Source organism: Brassica napus, chromosome A3 (genome assembly GCF_020379485.1).
Source record: "Brassica napus cultivar Da-Ae chromosome A3, Da-Ae, whole genome shotgun sequence".
In the NCBI taxonomy this organism is placed as follows: Eukaryota; Viridiplantae; Streptophyta; class Magnoliopsida; order Brassicales; family Brassicaceae; genus Brassica; species Brassica napus.
In genome coordinates this window covers 15944301-15961302 of record NC_063436.1, presented here as the reverse complement: position 1 = coordinate 15961302, position 17002 = coordinate 15944301, and the positions used below count along the sequence as shown (strand labels likewise).

General features: G+C 37.2%; 6 protein-coding genes across 7 annotated transcripts; 3 read left to right on the top strand and 3 right to left on the bottom strand.

The window, feature by feature from the left end:
• Positions 1-30: 30 nt before the first annotated feature.
• Positions 31-3693, bottom strand: LOC106389028 (probable pectinesterase/pectinesterase inhibitor 23). Its single transcript, XM_048776314.1, has 3 exons — positions 2281-3693; positions 1641-2051; positions 31-1052 (listed from the first exon to the last, which is right to left on the bottom strand). The coding sequence occupies exons 1-3, from the start codon at positions 2912-2914 to the stop codon at positions 364-366; spliced, it is 1734 nt and encodes a 577-aa protein (XP_048632271.1). The 5' UTR covers positions 2915-3693; the 3' UTR covers positions 31-363.
• A 331-nt stretch (positions 3694-4024) lies between these two features.
• Positions 4025-5295, top strand: LOC106389031 (multiple organellar RNA editing factor 3, mitochondrial-like). Its single transcript, XM_013829217.3, has 4 exons — positions 4025-4469; positions 4547-4644; positions 4794-4859; positions 4926-5295. Exons 1-4 carry the CDS (start codon positions 4093-4095, stop codon positions 5123-5125), a joined length of 741 nt encoding a protein of 246 aa, XP_013684671.2. The 5' UTR covers positions 4025-4092; the 3' UTR covers positions 5126-5295.
• Positions 5249-6068, bottom strand: LOC106389034 (twist-related protein 1-like). The gene has a single exon (XM_013829219.3). The coding sequence runs from the start codon at positions 5938-5940 to the stop codon at positions 5392-5394; it is 549 nt and encodes a 182-aa protein (XP_013684673.2). The 5' UTR covers positions 5941-6068; the 3' UTR covers positions 5249-5391.
• Positions 6069-7252: 1184 nt separating this feature from the next.
• LOC106389033 (dnaJ homolog subfamily B member 8-like) lies at positions 7253-8907 on the top strand. Its single transcript, XM_013829218.3, has 4 exons — positions 7253-7723; positions 7888-7939; positions 8040-8107; positions 8382-8907. The coding sequence occupies exons 1-4, from the start codon at positions 7583-7585 to the stop codon at positions 8799-8801; spliced, it is 681 nt and encodes a 226-aa protein (XP_013684672.2). The 5' UTR covers positions 7253-7582; the 3' UTR covers positions 8802-8907.
• Positions 8908-10742: 1835 nt separating this feature from the next.
• Positions 10743-13957, top strand: LOC106385691 (probable polygalacturonase). Of its 2 annotated transcripts, none has more exons than XM_022716268.2 (6): positions 10743-11394; positions 11525-11854; positions 11957-12077; positions 12159-12333; positions 12401-12471; positions 13043-13957. In XM_022716268.2, the coding sequence occupies exons 2-6, from the start codon at positions 11726-11728 to the stop codon at positions 13687-13689; spliced, it is 1143 nt and encodes a 380-aa protein (XP_022571989.2). In that variant the 5' UTR covers positions 10743-11394; positions 11525-11725; the 3' UTR covers positions 13690-13957. The 2 variants fall into 2 exon arrangements, with proteins under 2 accessions (XP_022571989.2, XP_013681046.2); XM_013825592.3 differs by having other exon boundaries at positions 10755-11398.
• Positions 13958-13974: 17 nt separating this feature from the next.
• On the bottom strand, positions 13975-15818 carry LOC106389040 (protein DEHYDRATION-INDUCED 19 homolog 4). Its single transcript, XM_013829223.3, has 5 exons — positions 15549-15818; positions 15335-15483; positions 14669-14746; positions 14339-14580; positions 13975-14260 (listed from the first exon to the last, which is right to left on the bottom strand). Exons 1-5 carry the CDS (start codon positions 15625-15627, stop codon positions 14155-14157), a joined length of 654 nt encoding a protein of 217 aa, XP_013684677.2. The 5' UTR covers positions 15628-15818; the 3' UTR covers positions 13975-14154.
• Positions 15819-17002: the final 1184 nt, after the last annotated feature.

Genomic DNA, 17002 nt, shown 5'->3' with positions numbered 1-17002 from the left:
TTAAACAAAGCAAATTAAAATTTAAAAGACACAAATCAAATTATATATAAATATTTATACGATAAATTGATTGAAATGCCATAAGTTTGATTATCACATTCAATCAAAAATATTAAACCTAATTCTACATTCTAAACTCAAATGTTAAAGTATTTTTGCCTGAATGTATTTCTCAAAACAGAAGTGATCCACATATTTTCAAAATTCTAAATACTCGCAACTGTAAACTAAACTATCAATAAATTAAACATCATACACTATTTAATTATTTCTATTCGCTAATCAGTACAACTTAACTTCACTCTAACACAGTTTCAGTAGAACACATTTAAAAAACACACATGTACAAATTGTAAAAATCTCCTACAAGTTGGCAATGTAAGGAACTTGGGTGTGAGGGATCCACGAGTCACCACCTAAGAACCTACCTCCAGTATATAACTGCGCATCTTCAGCCGTTATATTCTTGACACCAGGCCACTTAACTCTAAGGCTATCATTCGCTCCAAACCCACCACTCAGATACTCGGCGAAGTACAGCGTCTTCAGCGCAAACTCACCTTTCCAGGGAAGCCACCCGTCCGGATCGATCACGTCATCCAGCGCCGACATCAGCATGATCGTCCTCGAGAACCGTTTCCACGGTCTCCCTAGAAACGACTTCTTCGCGGGCCTCATGGCCATGTACTCCTCGTCTCCCGTTATGTGGCAGTTCTGGAACACCAGCCCCGTGGACTCGTGCCTGTCGCTGCGCCCCTGAGCGGCGACGACGCACGTCTGGCCTTTCTTGGGCTTTCTGAAGACGATCACGGAGTTTTGGAGGATGCACTTGGCGTCGCCGAAGACGAAGTCTATGGTTCCCGTGACGGTGCAGTCGCGGTAGAACTGGCGTTGGGAGTGGACGAATAGAGTGTCTTGGTAACCGTCGAATTTGCATTCGTAGAACACGGCGTAGTCCGCTGAGACTCTCATCGCCACCGCCTGGCGTCCGTCTGGTCCTGCTGTGTTCTCGATCCCGATGGCCTTCGCTGTGAAGTGCTCCCCCTCGATTGCTGCCAAGACAAGACACACGGTTAGAAAGGTTCTCTAACGTTAGGCTTTCGGTTTTTGATTTTAGTAATACAGTTATATGAACTATATTTATGAAATTCAGTTTAATTTCTGTTTGGTTATTTTCAACTTTTGGGTTTGGGTAACAAAGTTAGAAATTCTTACCACAAAGTTAGAAACCAATTAATATCCCATAAAATTCTAGTTTTAGTTTGATTCCAGTTTCTTTCAATTTTTCAGATGATTCGGATCAAAATAGATGATTCGGGTATTTTGTATTTAATTTTAGATAATTATGGTTATTTCCGATAAGAAATATCGAATAATTCACATTATTATTTAAAAAACATTTAGATAATTCAGTTTTTTCAAATGATTCGATTATAAATACTGGCTATCTCAAAAGTAAATATAGTTAACATTTTTAGGTATGTAAACTATATTTCAGATATTCTAATATTCATTTGATTTTGGATTTTCTATTCTAGAGATTAGAAACCATTCGGATATTTATGTACATATGTTTGGTTTGGCTCGTTTTGGTTTTAGAGGTTAAAATGCCCAAGGCTATGTGAAAGATTGAAACTCACTGACTGTGGCTGTTAGGAAAGTCTTGACTCTTCCGATGCCGAAGTTGAGGCTGCCTGTAATGATGGTCAAGTTTTGTCCATCACCTATCATAGTGACGTAAGGCATTTTCTTTGTGATCTTTACTTGCTCCTTGTATATACCCGTTTTGATGTAGATGATGAATGGACTGTTGTCTTTGGGAACAAAGTTTAGAGCCTCGGCGATGGTCTTGAACTGTCCGCTTCCGTCTTGAGCCACCACCGCATCAGTTCTTGCTGGTGGTGGTGGTGGTGGTGGTTGTGGTTCTAATTCTATTGGTGGTGCTTCTTCTTCCATGAGCCTCCGTACCTCTGGTCTAACCCATGTTGGGATACCATCTTCTTCTGTATTCAAAAGCTTTCTGGCGTATTTCGAAAGAGCTTTTGTTAGTCCTGTTATCATTAAGACTTGCATCACATATTGATTGATTCATATGTATATATATTGGAGACAAGGTTGGTTCTGAAAATTTTGGAGCCAAGGATATTCAATAAGATTTTTTAATTTTTTAAAACAAATAATTTAGAGGCATGTGCCTAAAAATAAATTATTTAAAAAAAAATTTAGACTCAATGTTTGAAAGCTGTGTCGGCCCTGACTAGAGATGTATTTGGTAGATACCTGTGGTGTTGGAATTTGGGAGAATGGTGGAAAGTTCAGTAACCATGGCGAGGCTATTGCTGGTAAGCCTTTTTGATGGTTTGAAGATTTTGCGCATGTCAATCATAAGAGTATTAGACTTAATCTCCTTGAAGGAATCTATACAGGTTTGCTGGAAAGCAATGGCGCCGCTTAGCCAAACCCGAAGATCCTCAACAAAGCCTACAATTTGAGCAGCTGAGAACCCACGGTTAAGACATTTTTTAAGATCATCAATAGCGTCAAACATTAGCTTCTCACATAGCTCAAAAGCATCTTTTGCTTCTGGGTCTTCATCAGTCTTGGGTTTAACATCTATAGAGGCTTTCTTGAGGCCCTGGTTGATGGATTCGATAGTGACGTTGATGGCAAGCTTGATGAGTTCGAGAGGCTCTGTGGAGTTGGGAGAAGCGTCCATTATACTTTTGAGGCATATGTCTTTGTAGTCAGTAGGTGCACAAACTGCTTTAACGGCTTTGGTGGTTTGCCTGATCTGATTTTCATTGGGTGAGTTTTTAGATGTTATGACAGCTACCGAGACAACCATGATCAGTAGCACAGCCGAGACACTACCAGCGACGAGGCATCTCTGTTTCTTGTCCTCATCCAACGCCATTTCTTTGTGGTTTTCTTTATACACAAAACTCAAAAGGCCGAAAGAGGCAATTAATGTGTTTTTAACATGTTAGAAATGGGGCAGACGGGGCCTGCAACTGTGGCTATAAGGCCCCTTCTAGCTATGGTTCTTTTTTGGGATGGGTTTTTGGTGTTTAAATTTTACAAAGGTTTGAACAAATGGCTAGAAAGATCTTGATGGGAGGGTTAATATAGACATGAGTTGCATTACTATTTTTGGGATTTAAGGAAATAATGTGAGGCTATGTTACATTTTCTGTCTTTAGGAATATTAGCTTTGCTTCCACAAGTCTGTATTATTTCCATCTAAAATGTTCGGTTTCCCAGCTTTTATGATAAACCTATGAATAGTATGGTCTTGGAGGCATGGATGTGTGGGATAAAGTGAAACTATGTTAAATATGATTTTGATAGATAGTTTTATAATTTTATTGCTGAACGAGGGATTGATTAAGAGATAAGAAAGTAAACAGCTGCAACGAGACATAAGAGGAATCTCGCAGTGCATTATCATTGACAAGTATGAAACAGATGAGAAGATCATGTATAAACTTATGCATGAGTACTATACTGCTTTGCAGTAAAAAGCCAAAACAGTTTTATTGTGAATCTGTGATGTAACTAAAAGAACAATACTATATATGGAAAGTCGCAAATCTTATTATTTATTACATTGGGGTAATGTTATTTATTTTTCAGCTAATATTTAAAAGTTTTACCTTTCATTCACCGAATATTGCAAATTCAACTATTAAATTCTGGTTAAAATTAATATCGTGGATGATGTGAAAAAAATCATGCATATAAATCTTTTTAACTGACTCTAGATCCGAATGTTCTAGGGGGAACTACGTTATAGATTGTTATATGTAAAGTTTTCATCTATATCATACACATTTCAGTTAATTGAACATCATTCATGGTAATATAAATTGAGATTATATGATAAGTGTAATTGATGATTCTACTGCTAAAATAAGATTTTGAAGTATACATAAGTTAAGGCCCACTCAAAGAGAAATAAATATCTGAAGAATAAATAAATTAAGGCCCATTTAAAGCCCATATAGTTTCTCGAAGCGTCTGAAAAAGACTGAAGACTGAAGTGAAAGAGATAGATAGAGAGCAGAAGCCAAAACCCTCACCGGCGAATCGGCGATGGCTCTTTTCACCGCGCGGCGCAAATTAGCGACAGTACTAAGCAAAACACTCTCTTCTTCTTCTTCTTCATCGTCGTTCTCTACGCTCTCTTCTCGTTCTCGATTCGCCGTGCCACTAATCGACAAGCTTTCCTCGACCCGAACCGTACTTGGCCCGTGTTACATGCCCACCCGACCCAAGACATCCGGGTCGGGATACTCTCCGCTGAACGATCCTTCGCCGAACTGGAGCAACCGTCCGCCGAAGGAGACGATTCTTCTCGATGGGTGCGATTACGAGCATTGGCTTATCGTCATGGAGTTTAATGATCCCAAACCAACCGAAGATGAGATGATCAATGCTTATGTCAAAACATTAACTTCCGTTGTCGGAAGGCAAGTTCCCATTTCATTTTTTTTTGTCCTTCTCTCATTTCGTTTGTGTATTTGTCATTGATTTGTATGTTTTGTAGCGAGGAAGAGGCAAAGAAGAAGATTTACTCTGTTTCTACTTCGACTTACACTGGCTTTGGTGCTCTGATCTCTGAAGAGCTCTCTTGCAAAGTCAAAGGTATCAACTTATGTCTTGTTCTGTCTGAATTACTATTGTTTTCTGTAGGAATAGGGCATAGAACATATCAGTGTCTTAAGTTTGCAACTTATTGACCTCGCTTTTGTGTATGTTAGATACCTAATCGAGAGTTGTGTGATTCTTCACAGGATTGCCTGGTGTTCTCTGGGTCCTACCTGATTCTTATCTTGACGTACCCAACAAAGACTACGGAGGTTTGTAATGTTCTTTGAATTTTCGTTTGAATTATTTGAGATATACACTTATCAAATTTTGTTCAGGTGATTTGTACATTGAAGGAAAGGTGATACCAAGACCACAGTATAGGTTCACTGAACAGCGCCAGATAAGAAACCGGTCTAGGCCTAGGTACGATAGGCGGCGTGAGACTATGCAGGTGGAGAGGAGAGAGCCAGCAACACAGAACTGGAACCAAAATCAATCACCATCATCCAACGGTCATCACGCTCCGGAGAATTAGACAAAGCGCCAGTGCTTGAATAATATATAAACGCTAGTTATCATTTTACATGAACAAGTATGCATCTGTAATGAAGTCTACTAGGCTTATTCGTTATTACATTTCCACCTTGAACTCTCCTAATGTCAGAAAATTGTCAATTATCACATTATAATCATTGATTCATCGTACATATATGTACAATGTCTATAAATATGTACACACACGAGAGATCATTTGATGAGATTATCAATTTTCCGACACATGGCTGCAACCAACAACGGTTGTCAGCACACCGGAGACAATGTAAGGTTCAACTTCTCTCTTTCACCGTCCGTCACGATCCTCACCATCCTCTTAAACGCAAAGTGCACGCAATTCGACAACGCGATCCAGCAAATCACTTCGTACACGAACTCCATCGCCGGATCCGACCAAGACGATGATGACTCATCCCAATTTCCACCTCCACCGTAGCTCCATCCCTTTCCACCTCCGCCGCCATCACCTCCACCGCCGAATCCGAACGGACCGTCGTTACCACCGAAACCGCCTTCTAATACAAACCGACCAAAATCTCCTCCCTCTTCCGAATCGCCGCCGAGCGAAACGCGCTTCGTGCTACGCTTTCTGCGGATCCGGCGGATTGTCTTCATAGAGCTGGATTGTATCGACGGAGCGATTGCATCGACGGGAAAGATAACCGCCGGTGCTTGATCAACGGGGCAATCGGCGAACGAAATGTGTTCCCACCGGTTAAGTAGAGATTTCCCAAACGCTATGCCTTGCTTCGCCGTGCAAACTGAGATTGTATCGGCGATCAGACAGAACTCCATGATCTAGATATCCGACGACGACCTTGTTCTATATTTTTTTTTTTTTTCGCACGAAAATGGTTTGGATTAGGGATTTGTTTTGCTTGCCGGTTAAGTTCGGTAATAAATATCGTGGGAGGCGGGCGAATTCGGACACGTAACTGGTCCGTGTCGAATATAAAACATCACGTGTGTTTAGAAAGAAACTATTGTAGTAACACTCAAGTGGGCCACATATACTAGTTTGAAACCACACTTTATGGGCCGTATTACTTAATTTTGGCCCATATTGATCTATACAGTAGTAGTATATGTTTTGTGTTATCCGTTGATCTTTCTAAGTTCTTGTTTTCAAATTGTATGACCTCAAACAAGTTATATGCCTTGTAACCGTTATGATAATTTATATAATAAAAAAAACTAGATACATAATTTATTTAAAACCCGAGGACTAATTGGCAGAAAACTTATTTATAATCAAGAAGTTAGCATCCCCATGTGATTTTTTTTACTTTAGGGTGGCCAATTACAACCGCTATGTTTGACTTAATACTGATCTTGAGCAGTGATCAGTTAGATTCCAAATTCTAGATTACTGAAGTTTGTTTGGCTTCATTACAATAAGTCAACCTACACGTAAAACCTTTTCTTTAAAAGTTAATTTATGTGATATAAAAATCAGTGTTTGTAAGTATTTATTTTCATTTTGAGCTTCTAAATCAACGTGCGTGCATGTAACATTAGGTATATACTTAGCTTCCAAAGCCATTCTCTTATACTATTGCTGCTGTCTCGAGTTATGTTCAAACATCAAGCACCAGAAAGAAAATCACGAAATCCAATATAAATCCAAAGCCAGAGATATGTAGTATATGTTTAATTTGAGTTTAGCAAAAACAAAAAATGTTACAATTTGAGTTTACATTTTTATGCCTATTCAACCCATCAAATCTTGTGCTATGGAATTGGAAACCAATATAAAATCATTGCAGCTTTAATATTTCATGTAGTCGGTAAAAAGAACATATAATTAAGTTAGGTAGTCTTTTCATTTGCTTGTTTTTATTACCTAGCTACTTTGCTTGTTTTCACCTATTTCATTTGATTTCGAATAAAGGCATCCTTTAGTATATGGCTGTTCATCTCTGTTTTATGTCACAAGTCTCATGTTCTACTATTGAATTTCTAGATTTAACAGCTATTAAATTGTACATGATTTATAAAGTACTTTTACAACATAAATTGATCATGATCGTATGTGTAATATAAAAAGTGATCGTATGTATATCTTATAATATTAAACCTACAGCCTACAGTATATGATGCCAACATGAATGAGCATCTGAAAGTTTGCATGGCACGAGCTAATTACAACTTGGCTGGACCTACCGTTACTTTTACCCGTTCTTCTATTTGAATTTCTCAGTAATCTTTGATAAAACGTTCTAAATTTTCGATAACTAATGATTTTTTTCTATAATAAATGGATCATTTTATTTCTCTTCTCTCTCTTCCAATTTAAAATGTCGCTCCCGTAAAGTCTGCCTGCATTCTCTTAACGTCTTCTCATTCTCTCTCTAGCTGCTCACTCCTTCCTTTTTTCACAGAAAACTATTTTCATTCAACTCCATATTCCTGGAATTTTCTTGAAGCTATTGTTGCAATGGGTAAGATCCGATCCGGACAGGATCCAAAAGCGGCATTGGTCTCAGAGATTTGTTCGCTGTCGAGATCGCCGATCGCTTGCATTCACATCAACGGCAACTCCGTTTCATGTTTCATCGACTGGTATCTCATTCTCGGTGTATGTTATTTATTTTTCAGTTTGTATATTTCGTTGCCACTGTTTATTTATACATATATTTGTTCTATTTTTATTGTATTGGACGAAGTTTTTAATTGCGTTATATTCAAGTCAACAAAAAACAAAGACAAAGAGAACATTGAATTGTTTATATCATTACACAGATCCAGGAAGATGCAGAGGTCAAGCTCATACGTAAACGATATCACAAACTAGGTCCGGTTTTGTTTCAGTTTCAGTATGAATAATCATAAACATTAGATGTTAAACATTTTTGTTATGACCAATCTCTAAGATAAATCGTTATTTATCTCAGTTATGAAGGTTCATCCTGATAAAAACAGCCACCCAAAAGCAGATATTGCTTTTAAGCTCATCCACGAGGTCAGCCATTTTTTTCTTATTTATATGAAAACAATTTAAACATGAATATAGTTATTTATTTTCTACAATTTTATATCTTATTATTATAAGCTATAAAATGTGTGTGGACATGAACTTACTTAGTAATAGCATCCGCGTGTTATCAATGAACTCATTCATTGTTCTATAACCCGGTTTGGTATGTTCAATTAAGTTTTCTTGAGAAATCCGGTTATTTACGGTTCAAAGATTCGACTCTAGAACTTAATTATGTTGTTGCCTTCGACGCATGTAGGCTTATTTATGTCTTACAGACGAAACAAAGAGAAGATGCTTCAACACAGACCGGCAAAAGAACATATGTCTGAAATGCAGCCGTCTCCCACACAAAACCAAAGAGAATCGCCCAGATACTAAACCGAACCGGTTCTGCCAAACCCTCAGGAACATTAGGGATAAATTTAGAGAAGAGAACAAGGTGATAGAGAGATGTCTAAAGACAAACAGTGCAAGATTCATGGGGAACCTAACTGAGGAAACCCCGGTTTTCAGTATACCGAACCTAAACCGGTTTAGTAAGGAGTTACCGGTTTTTAATCCGACGGATTACAAATTACGGGGTTATCCACATGTGAGAAATCGAGTGTTGGACAACAACTTTTCGGATTGGAAGATGTTCATGAGAAGCAGATCCACATGTGTTCACTCCTCATGATAGATAATTTTTTTTCCTTTCTTATTATTTATAATTCTTCTTTACTTTTAGGTCTATTAAGCTAAGAAAGCACTACTGGCTTTAGTAAATTTATTGAATTATTTCATTGCTCAAATTTCAAACCGACAAATCTTTTTGTTTTTTAATAAGTTAACCGATAAATCTTCCTATAACAGATAATCATCATATGTAACTTATCAGAAAATGTTATCGGAGGGGTAGTCTCTTACAATTAGAGATGATCTCTTAGTCTCTTACAATTAGAGATGATCTCTTAATTAGTCTCTTACAATTAGAGATGATCTTTTCACTATGTATTGGGTCGCCCGATACTATATGATCTTGATTCAGTATAGTCTCATTAGGTTCAATCTCTTACTGCCATGAGACTGTTGCCACATTTTGATTACTTTTGGATATATATTTTTTTTGGCAATGTAACTATCCTTGTTCTTAAATCATGTTTTGGTCGATAAAAAATATTATTCCGATAAATAATCATGTTAGATTGTACTATCATTTATCAGACATCTCTGATTTACATTAGAAAATAAAATATTTATGGTTCTAGCCTTCTTTGCTAAGGGTAAGGGATCAGCACAAACATTGCAACTCCTGTTAAGCTTTAATTCTCTAGATAGTTAGGGAAGAGGCGAAAATAATTAGCTATAAAGTAAAAGCTAGCCAATGTGAGTCGTTTGTCTTGATTTCGATTGAAGAAATCTACTTGTTTTTTTTAACATGTCATATATAGTCCAAAGTAATTTGGACATCTCGGTATGTAAAACCTAGAGGATTCTGTGACATTTCGGATTCCAAACTATTCAGCATCCATTCGGCCTTTATGAATCTAGTTCATATGTATCTCAAGAAAATACAAGTGTAACGTGATGGGCTGAAATGAAGCCTATTTAGCCTAAAATTAAGGCTGGTAATGTTGAAGTTCATTATAGACATATATGTGATGTATTCTTAGTTTTTGTTTGTTTGTCTTGTTGGGCTAAATGATTGTAGAAATAATTTTCTTAAGTTTAAAATTGATCCAAAAGAAGAATGTTACATGAGCACATGTGAGCCGTTTCTAACATTAGCTAGCTAAGTCTACACTGCTATTAGAAAATTATAGTATAATCTTTAGGTTAGGACTTAGGAGTTTGATAACAATGCTGATTGCTGACATCTACATAAACCAAGCATAGTTCACGAATCTAGGGGATTATATCTTGTTTATACTACATTTTAGAACGAAAATTGGAATGATGATTGAACTTTTTAAACAATGACTTGATTTAAGCAAACATAAATTCAGGTTTACAAACATAACCAAAAACACAAAGTGCCAGGCTGGCAAATTAACGTATGATTGGGGGGTAGGACCCGTTCCATTTGCCTCCGCCCTGTCACTCCACATGCTTCCACCGTCTCCTTCTCATTCCCACATTTAGTGCTTTCTTTCAATGTCAAAAAACATTTCTAAAAAGTTATTTTTCCAGTCAGAATGTTTCATTTTATGAGATTTTGTACAACCTAATCGTATTTTTATAGTTATTAACTAGTATTTGCTAAATTGTTGGCTAGAAAACTATATATAGCAGTATATATTAAAAAAAATATTCACTTAATAGTGTGTTCAATTTTATAGGTGAGGGAGGAAGTAAGCAAAGAAGTATCTTTACTCAAGTGGTTAAATGTTTATTTTACGATTTTTATCGGAATTAGATACTACTAAATTACTGTTTTGCATTGTGAGCTGGTTATGGATCGATTAAACTGATGACAAAAAAAAAATTGGTAAATAGGCAAATACATATTTTTTTTTTTTGGACAAAGCAAATACATATTCAAAATAGAGTTATTCACGTACATATCTTTTGACTAATATAACTCCAATGTATGAACGGTGATAATTCTCAAATGAGATAAGAGAAACCAGTCAGATAACATTGATGCTGAATGCATATAAAAATGATTCAAGGAAAATATTGCAAATAAAAATATCTTAAAATGCTAGAATGCTACAAAACCAATAATAACAATTGACAGAAAAACAAGAAAACAAAACAAAAAATAAGAGACACATGCATTGTCTAAAACAAAAATACAATTCTGTTGGCTAAGCACAGCTTAAAACAGCCATGTTGAGAAGAAGATTTGTCGGCGATAATACGCTACCAGATCCCTTAATCAACTTGATTCCAAACCGATATTATTTGCTAAAAATAGTGTTTTAACATTTATTATTATTATACATTAATGATTGCATTTTGTTTTTCTCTTACTCTGTCTTTCCTAACATAATATTTTTATTCTCTCACTGTCAATTTCCTTCCTATATTCTTCTATTATTTTCCTTTTTTAAATCAATCTATTATGCTCATATAAGGCTGTCATTTCGGCGTCAATCTTCTTCCTTACCTTATTTTTTTTCCATTTATAATAAATTAAATTTCTGTGTATTAAAAAGCTTCTCTGTTGTGTATTAAAAAGCTTCTTCTTCTCCTTCTCTCTTTCTCTGTGTTTGGTTACACTTGGCACGTAAGGTTCTTGCCTTTATAGCTTTTTATCATCCGACAGCTTCATTACAAATAAAGATGTCAGTAAGTGTGTTCTCTCTTAGTTATATATGTGTCCCTTTCTTCTCGATCTTAGAGCCAATTTCAAACAAAACTCGAAACTCTTTGTTTTCCTCTGTTTCATTATAGTTTCTTGGTTTCTTGTCGCAGGGTGCATTAATCTTGGTGTTGGCGTTAACCAGTTTGATTCCGGTTTACGCAAAGACTCACGGCGGCGGAAGAATATGCGACGAACTTGGGGGGAGGTCGTTGAGTACGAGACCGCACAGCGTCTCAATCGCAGAGTTTGGAGCGGTTGGAGATGGCAAAACGCTCAACACTCTCGCGTTTCAAAACGCAGTTTTCTATCTTATGTCATTCGCCGACAAAGGTGGGGCTCAGCTCTACGTCCCTCCCGGAAAATGGCTCACCGGGAGCTTCAGCCTCACCAGCCATCTCACTCTCTTTCTCGAGAACGGCGCCGTTATAGTTGCTTCTCAGGTATAATAATACTTCTTCACCTTCTCACATATAGTCCTAAACTTTGATATGGAGCAGGAAAACCCAAATTTTAATGTTTTGGTGTGTCTGTTACTACAAAAGGATCCATCGCATTGGGGAGTTGTTGAACCATTACCATCATATGGACGAGGGATTGATTTGCCTGGGAAGCGATACAAGAGTTTGATAAGCGGTCATATGCTACATGATGTTATTATAACAGGTAATAATAACAATGCTTTGTGTATACGTCCTTTTGATCACATTATGTTAGTTTACTCACTTTATGGTTACTCCTTTTTAGGTGATAATGGTACTATAGATGGTCAAGGTTTGGTTTGGTGGGATCGGTTTGCTTCTCATTCCTTAAAGTACAACCGTCCTCACCTGGTCGAGTTTATTTCATCTGAAGATATAACTATCTCGAATGTCACGTTTTTGAACGCACCGTGTTATACAGTCCATGCAATATACTCTAGGTAAGAGTTAGTTCAAGCCTAAACCATTTGGTAACGCGATTGACTCTAACCATTATCATTTATGCAGCCATGTATATATTCATAAGATATTGGCTCATTCTTCTCCTGGATCTCCTTATACAATCGGCATTGTACCAGGTTAGTTGTCTCTGTTTCTAGTTGATTAAAAATAAAAAGGCCCAAATCTCTTATATAGTAGTATCGGTCTTTTAAACTTTCGATATAGAATCTCAACACGTCTCTTTGAGATAATGGTGGTTCTTATTGGCCTATTCCATATTCAAAATTGTTATATGAGATTATTGATTAGACGTGTATCTAGACCAATTTTTTGAGCAGCTATACTGTTTTTTTATTTTTAAAAACTGTTTTGTTAGGTCTGATTTGTCGGTGGCACTTAAGAGAGCCGTCTGCACTGATTTTTAGAACACTGAGCATATCTCAAACCAAATTTCATTTTAAGATCGATAATAATTCTTCTTTTGGACCATTCTATTTGAGTCAACAAACGAAACTCTCTGCCATGTTAAGTTTCATATGTTTCTAACTCAAAACTAATGATTGGATTAGCCAAATTTTAAATATTAGTGTTGGCCTTTAAAATTTATGTGGAATCTCACTACAAATATTAAAATACAATAACATATGTTCAACTAGCTTTATGTTTAAGAATATATAATTGACTCCTTTGTTGTTAATTATTCGGCAGATTCTTCTGATAATGTGTGCATCCAAAACTCTACCATCAACATGGGGTACGACGCGATTTCACTCAAAAGCGGTTGGGATGAATATGGAATCTCCTACTCTCGTCCTACCGAAAACGTTCATATAAGAAACGTTAACCTTCAAGCAGCTTCTGGTTCATCTATCTCCTTTGGTAGTGAAATGTCAGGTGGAATATCTCATGTCGTGGTCGATAACGCCTTTATACGCAACTCACTAACTGGCATTGCCTTTAGAACCACAAAAGGAAGAGGCGGTTACATCAGAGAGATCGATGTTTCGAATATCGATATGTGGAGGATAGGTACTGCTGTTGTGGCTAACGGTAGCTTTGGTTCTCATCCGGATGATAAGTTTGACGCAAATGCTCTTCCCATAGTGAATGGCATTAGATTAAGCAACGTTTCTGGAGTAGATATCGGCGTTGCGGGGGAGTTGTTTGGGATCAAAGAGTCTCCGTTTAGGTCAGTGGCTTTATACAATGTTTCTTTGTTGATGAGCTCTGGTTCTTCTTCTTCTGATGGTTCTTGGAGTTGCTCCTATGTGTATGGGTCTTCTAAGCTCGTGACACCTGAACCGTGTCCCGAGCTTATGAGAGTTGATAATGGTTATGGTAGAGCTACATTCTAAAAAAGAAACAAGGGGATTCTTTCTAGGACTCATTCATATTGGTGAAGTTAGAAAAGGTCAGATTCTTTTTTCACCCCAAATAAACCAACATGATCTGACCTCAGACCATGCATGTTCCTTTCAGTCCGTTTTTGTTTTTAATTTGTTTTGCATATTGTGAGATGACAAAGTCTGTACAGGTTCATTTTTTTTAATACAATGTGTAATCAAAGAAATTTTGTTTTTTTTTTTTAGTTTCAATTTTCTCTTGTCAAAGATTCAAAGACCATTTCATGTTCTCACGTCTTTTCCCAAAACGTATTTTTTTAATTAGAATCTATGAACGTCTCAACGAAAAGAAAGTATGCACAACCAAGGTTTCAACGTACAATGACAGTAAGATATGGATTAAACTCTGCTTCCCCTTAACTTGCAAGCTTTTCTCCATCATACATTGAGAGACCACTCTAACAATTTTCAACCGCTCTAGTAATCATCTCCAAGCATGGTTGACAAGAACAAACCTCGCACAAACTCGCTCTTCTTCGCCTTCTCTTGATCTTCACCTGAAAGTGGAGCTTCTTGAATGTCTCTACACAAAACAAAAGCCAAGAGTCCAAAGTGAGAAAGAAGCTCTCTATTGTTTGCAGATACATACATATTATTATACCTTTTGAGAGATGCCTTATGCGAGACTTTTGTAGCTGAGGTTCCTTCTACAACAGATTTGCTTGAAGGAGAACTAAACATAAAGGATGACAGCAACGGATCAGAATCTATATTGGTTGAGGAAGTGAAACTTGAAGAAGATCCACCAAGAAGTGACTGTAAGTTCGCTTCTCGGAGTTCTTTCTTCAAGGCGAGATAAGCAGAGCTGTATCCTCCTTTTCTCAACCTTCTCCTTCGCTGCACGTAGAATCTCTCATCAAGGAATAAACATAGAGCTAAGGTATAAGACAGAACAAAGCATCAGATATAACTTGTAATAAAGAAAGGATATCTTGAAAAAGTTTGCATGTTGCGTAGTGATGTGGCCAACGATATCTAACCCCACCCTCTTTGTGCATACAGGACAGACCTGAGAGATAACAAAGATGCAAAAAAAAATTCAAAGGCAATGTTAAGGAACTTTCTAAAAAAGGAAACCATGTTTTGTAACAATCTGAACAAAGCTAAAGCTAAGACCTGACCAAACCTAAGAATCAGACAAAACCTGCCTCCAAAAAGCTGTTAAATGGGATCATCTGATAAAAGGAAACAACAGATAGGCAGAGAGCATTTCATCATCACCAAGAACAGAACATAAAACCAACATTTTCAATTACATTCAAAGCTTCAAACTTTCTAAATAAGAAACAAAAGTTTGTAACAATCTGAACAAAGGTAAAGCCAAGACATGACCAAACCAAATAATCAGACGAGTCCTGTCTCAAAAGACATAACATTTAATGGCAGGTAAGAAGAAACAACAGGTAGGCAGCAGAGAAGAACATAAAACCAAACATTTTCAATTTCAAGCAAAGCTTCGAACTTTCTAAATAAGACCAAGTTTTGTAACAATCTGAACAAAGCTAAGACCTTGACCAAACCTAATAATCAGACAAGTCCTGTCTCCAAGAGACAATAACATTTTTAAAGAAGGGTTTGATGATGATTCGTTAATTACCCCGTTCTTGACCTCAACAGGATGCTCTTCATCAATGTGACAACAGAGCCCAACAATGTCAAAGACCTCCGCGCAAAAAGGGCATATAAACTCCGACTTCAAATCGTCTTCTCCTTCAAGATCCTCGTACCCTCCACCTATATACAAATCTGCCCCCACCAATTTAACGGATCAATCTCATGATGAATCCTGAAAATAAAGAAGAAGCGCGAACCTGATCGAGATTGACACCGTCGAGAAGAAGAAGAGGATGAGAAAACTGAGGGACAAGTAATCCATGAATTGGAATCCATATTCCTCTGATTGTTACAGGATACAGAGAAGAATTGAGATGAAAAGGAGAAAACTTTGAACGTGATGAACGTAACCCTAGAAGACCGGAAGAGAGAGAGAAGGGGAAGAACAATGGAGAAGGAGAAAGAGAAAGAGAGAGAGAGAGAGAGAGTGGAAGCTAGACTTATTACCGAACTACAAGTTCGCAAAGACACGAGTTTACAAAAAAAAAAAAAAAGTCAAGATAATATTTACATGTTTTTTTTTTGTCAGCGATAATATTTACATGTTATACCCTCTAACTTTTGTCTTATTATAGTTTAAACCCCGTTTAATATCAGTCGTTCATGCGGTTTGGTTTGGTTTGGTTTGGTTTGGTTTGTATAGGACCGAACATAAGAGAGGTGTTTCGCTGTACTTATGCTTCACACGTGTGCCGGCGGTCAACCACTGAGTCCTGTCTGAGAAAAGAGACTGCCACAAAGTTAACTGCTTCAGTGCTAGTAAATAATTTTAATTTATCCCAATAAAGGTAACAAGGATTCTGCTATGATGAATTGTGTCAGTGATAGATAAGAGCACCATTAACCCTAGCACCCCTAATGGGGTTCTTAATCACTTTTTTAGTAATAAATGGGTGTTAAGCACTTCATTTAAGAAACTTCTAAATTGTTGTCCTCCAATGCAAGTATCTTATTTATGGATTCTTAAAAAAAAAATAAACACTGAAACACAAAACATTTCAAGCACACTCTACAAGAATTCACAAGAATACAAGTAAATAAAGAGTAGAAGTATTTCAAGACACAAAACATTAAGATAAAAAGTATAAGATTCATGTGTTCATTGCGAAATAAAAAAGCTTGAGGAACATTAACTATTACTACACTTGTCAAATTCAAGAAGAGAGAAAGAGGACAAACCATATGTGATACGAAATCCAGAAGCAAAAGTGCTTCACTGATCTTCCTATCCCGGAAAAGTCCCTTGACAAGATTACAGAATGTTTGCAACCTCTTCAAGAAGCATAAGAGCCATCTCCAACCTCTCAGCTTTAATAAGATTATCAATCAGAAGCCTATATACAGAAACAAACGGGGCAGCATCATCCTTCGCTGTTGATTCATGATAACGAATTGAATCCACAAAGCTATGGTTTATGCAGTGACGAGAAAAGAAGATCCGACGACGAGAGAGGTAGGAGAAGTCCGACGGCAGCAGAGACAGCCTGAAACGAGGTCCGAGCAGGTCGCGACACAACTCCGTCGGAGGTCTCCGGCTTCGAGACGTGTGATCGAGAAAAGAGAGAGCGGCATCGGACGATTTCGTCGAGAGAGAGGAAGAACGGTGATTGTTTGACACGTGTTACATAAGCAGCGCTTCTTGTGAAGCTTA

What these genes read in the sequence shown, in the direction of transcription:
- LOC106385691 (XM_013825592.3), top strand. An exon ending in ACATGATGTTATTATAACAG is followed by an intron (nt 12,078 to 12,158) that starts GTAATAATAACA and finishes ACTCCTTTTTAG; the next exon opens with GTGATAATGGTACTATAGAT. An exon ending in GTCCATGCAATATACTCTAG is followed by an intron (nt 12,334 to 12,400) that starts GTAAGAGTTAGT and finishes TCATTTATGCAG; the next exon opens with CCATGTATATATTCATAAGA.
- LOC106389040 (XM_013829223.3), bottom strand. Translation starts at nt 15,627, where the DNA reads ATGGATTCCAATTCATGGATTACTTGTCCCTCAGTTTTCTCATCCTCT. An exon ending in AACATGCAAACTTTTTCAAG is followed by an intron (nt 14,581 to 14,668) that starts ATATCCTTTCTT and finishes GAGAGATTCTAC; the next exon opens with GTGCAGCGAAGGAGAAGGTT. An exon ending in CATAAGGCATCTCTCAAAAG is followed by an intron (nt 14,261 to 14,338) that starts GTATAATAATAT and finishes TGTTTTGTGTAG; the next exon opens with AGACATTCAAGAAGCTCCAC.
- LOC106389028 (XM_048776314.1), bottom strand. Translation starts at nt 2,914, where the DNA reads ATGGCGTTGGATGAGGACAAGAAACAGAGATGCCTCGTCGCTGGTAGT. An exon ending in CCCAAATTCCAACACCACAG is followed by an intron (nt 2,052 to 2,280) that starts GTATCTACCAAA and finishes TAATGATAACAG; the next exon opens with GACTAACAAAAGCTCTTTCG. An exon ending in TTTCCTAACAGCCACAGTCA is followed by an intron (nt 1,053 to 1,640) that starts GTGAGTTTCAAT and finishes TTGTCTTGGCAG; the next exon opens with CAATCGAGGGGGAGCACTTC.
- LOC106389034 (XM_013829219.3), bottom strand. Translation starts at nt 5,940, where the DNA reads ATGGAGTTCTGTCTGATCGCCGATACAATCTCAGTTTGCACGGCGAAG.
- LOC106389031 (XM_013829217.3), top strand. Translation starts at nt 4,093, where the DNA reads ATGGCTCTTTTCACCGCGCGGCGCAAATTAGCGACAGTACTAAGCAAA. An exon ending in GCTCTCTTGCAAAGTCAAAG is followed by an intron (nt 4,645 to 4,793) that starts GTATCAACTTAT and finishes GATTCTTCACAG; the next exon opens with GATTGCCTGGTGTTCTCTGG. An exon ending in ACCCAACAAAGACTACGGAG is followed by an intron (nt 4,860 to 4,925) that starts GTTTGTAATGTT and finishes AATTTTGTTCAG; the next exon opens with GTGATTTGTACATTGAAGGA.
- LOC106389033 (XM_013829218.3), top strand. Translation starts at nt 7,583, where the DNA reads ATGGGTAAGATCCGATCCGGACAGGATCCAAAAGCGGCATTGGTCTCA. An exon ending in ACTGGTATCTCATTCTCGGT is followed by an intron (nt 7,724 to 7,887) that starts GTATGTTATTTA and finishes ATCATTACACAG; the next exon opens with ATCCAGGAAGATGCAGAGGT. An exon ending in CTTTTAAGCTCATCCACGAG is followed by an intron (nt 8,108 to 8,381) that starts GTCAGCCATTTT and finishes CGACGCATGTAG; the next exon opens with GCTTATTTATGTCTTACAGA.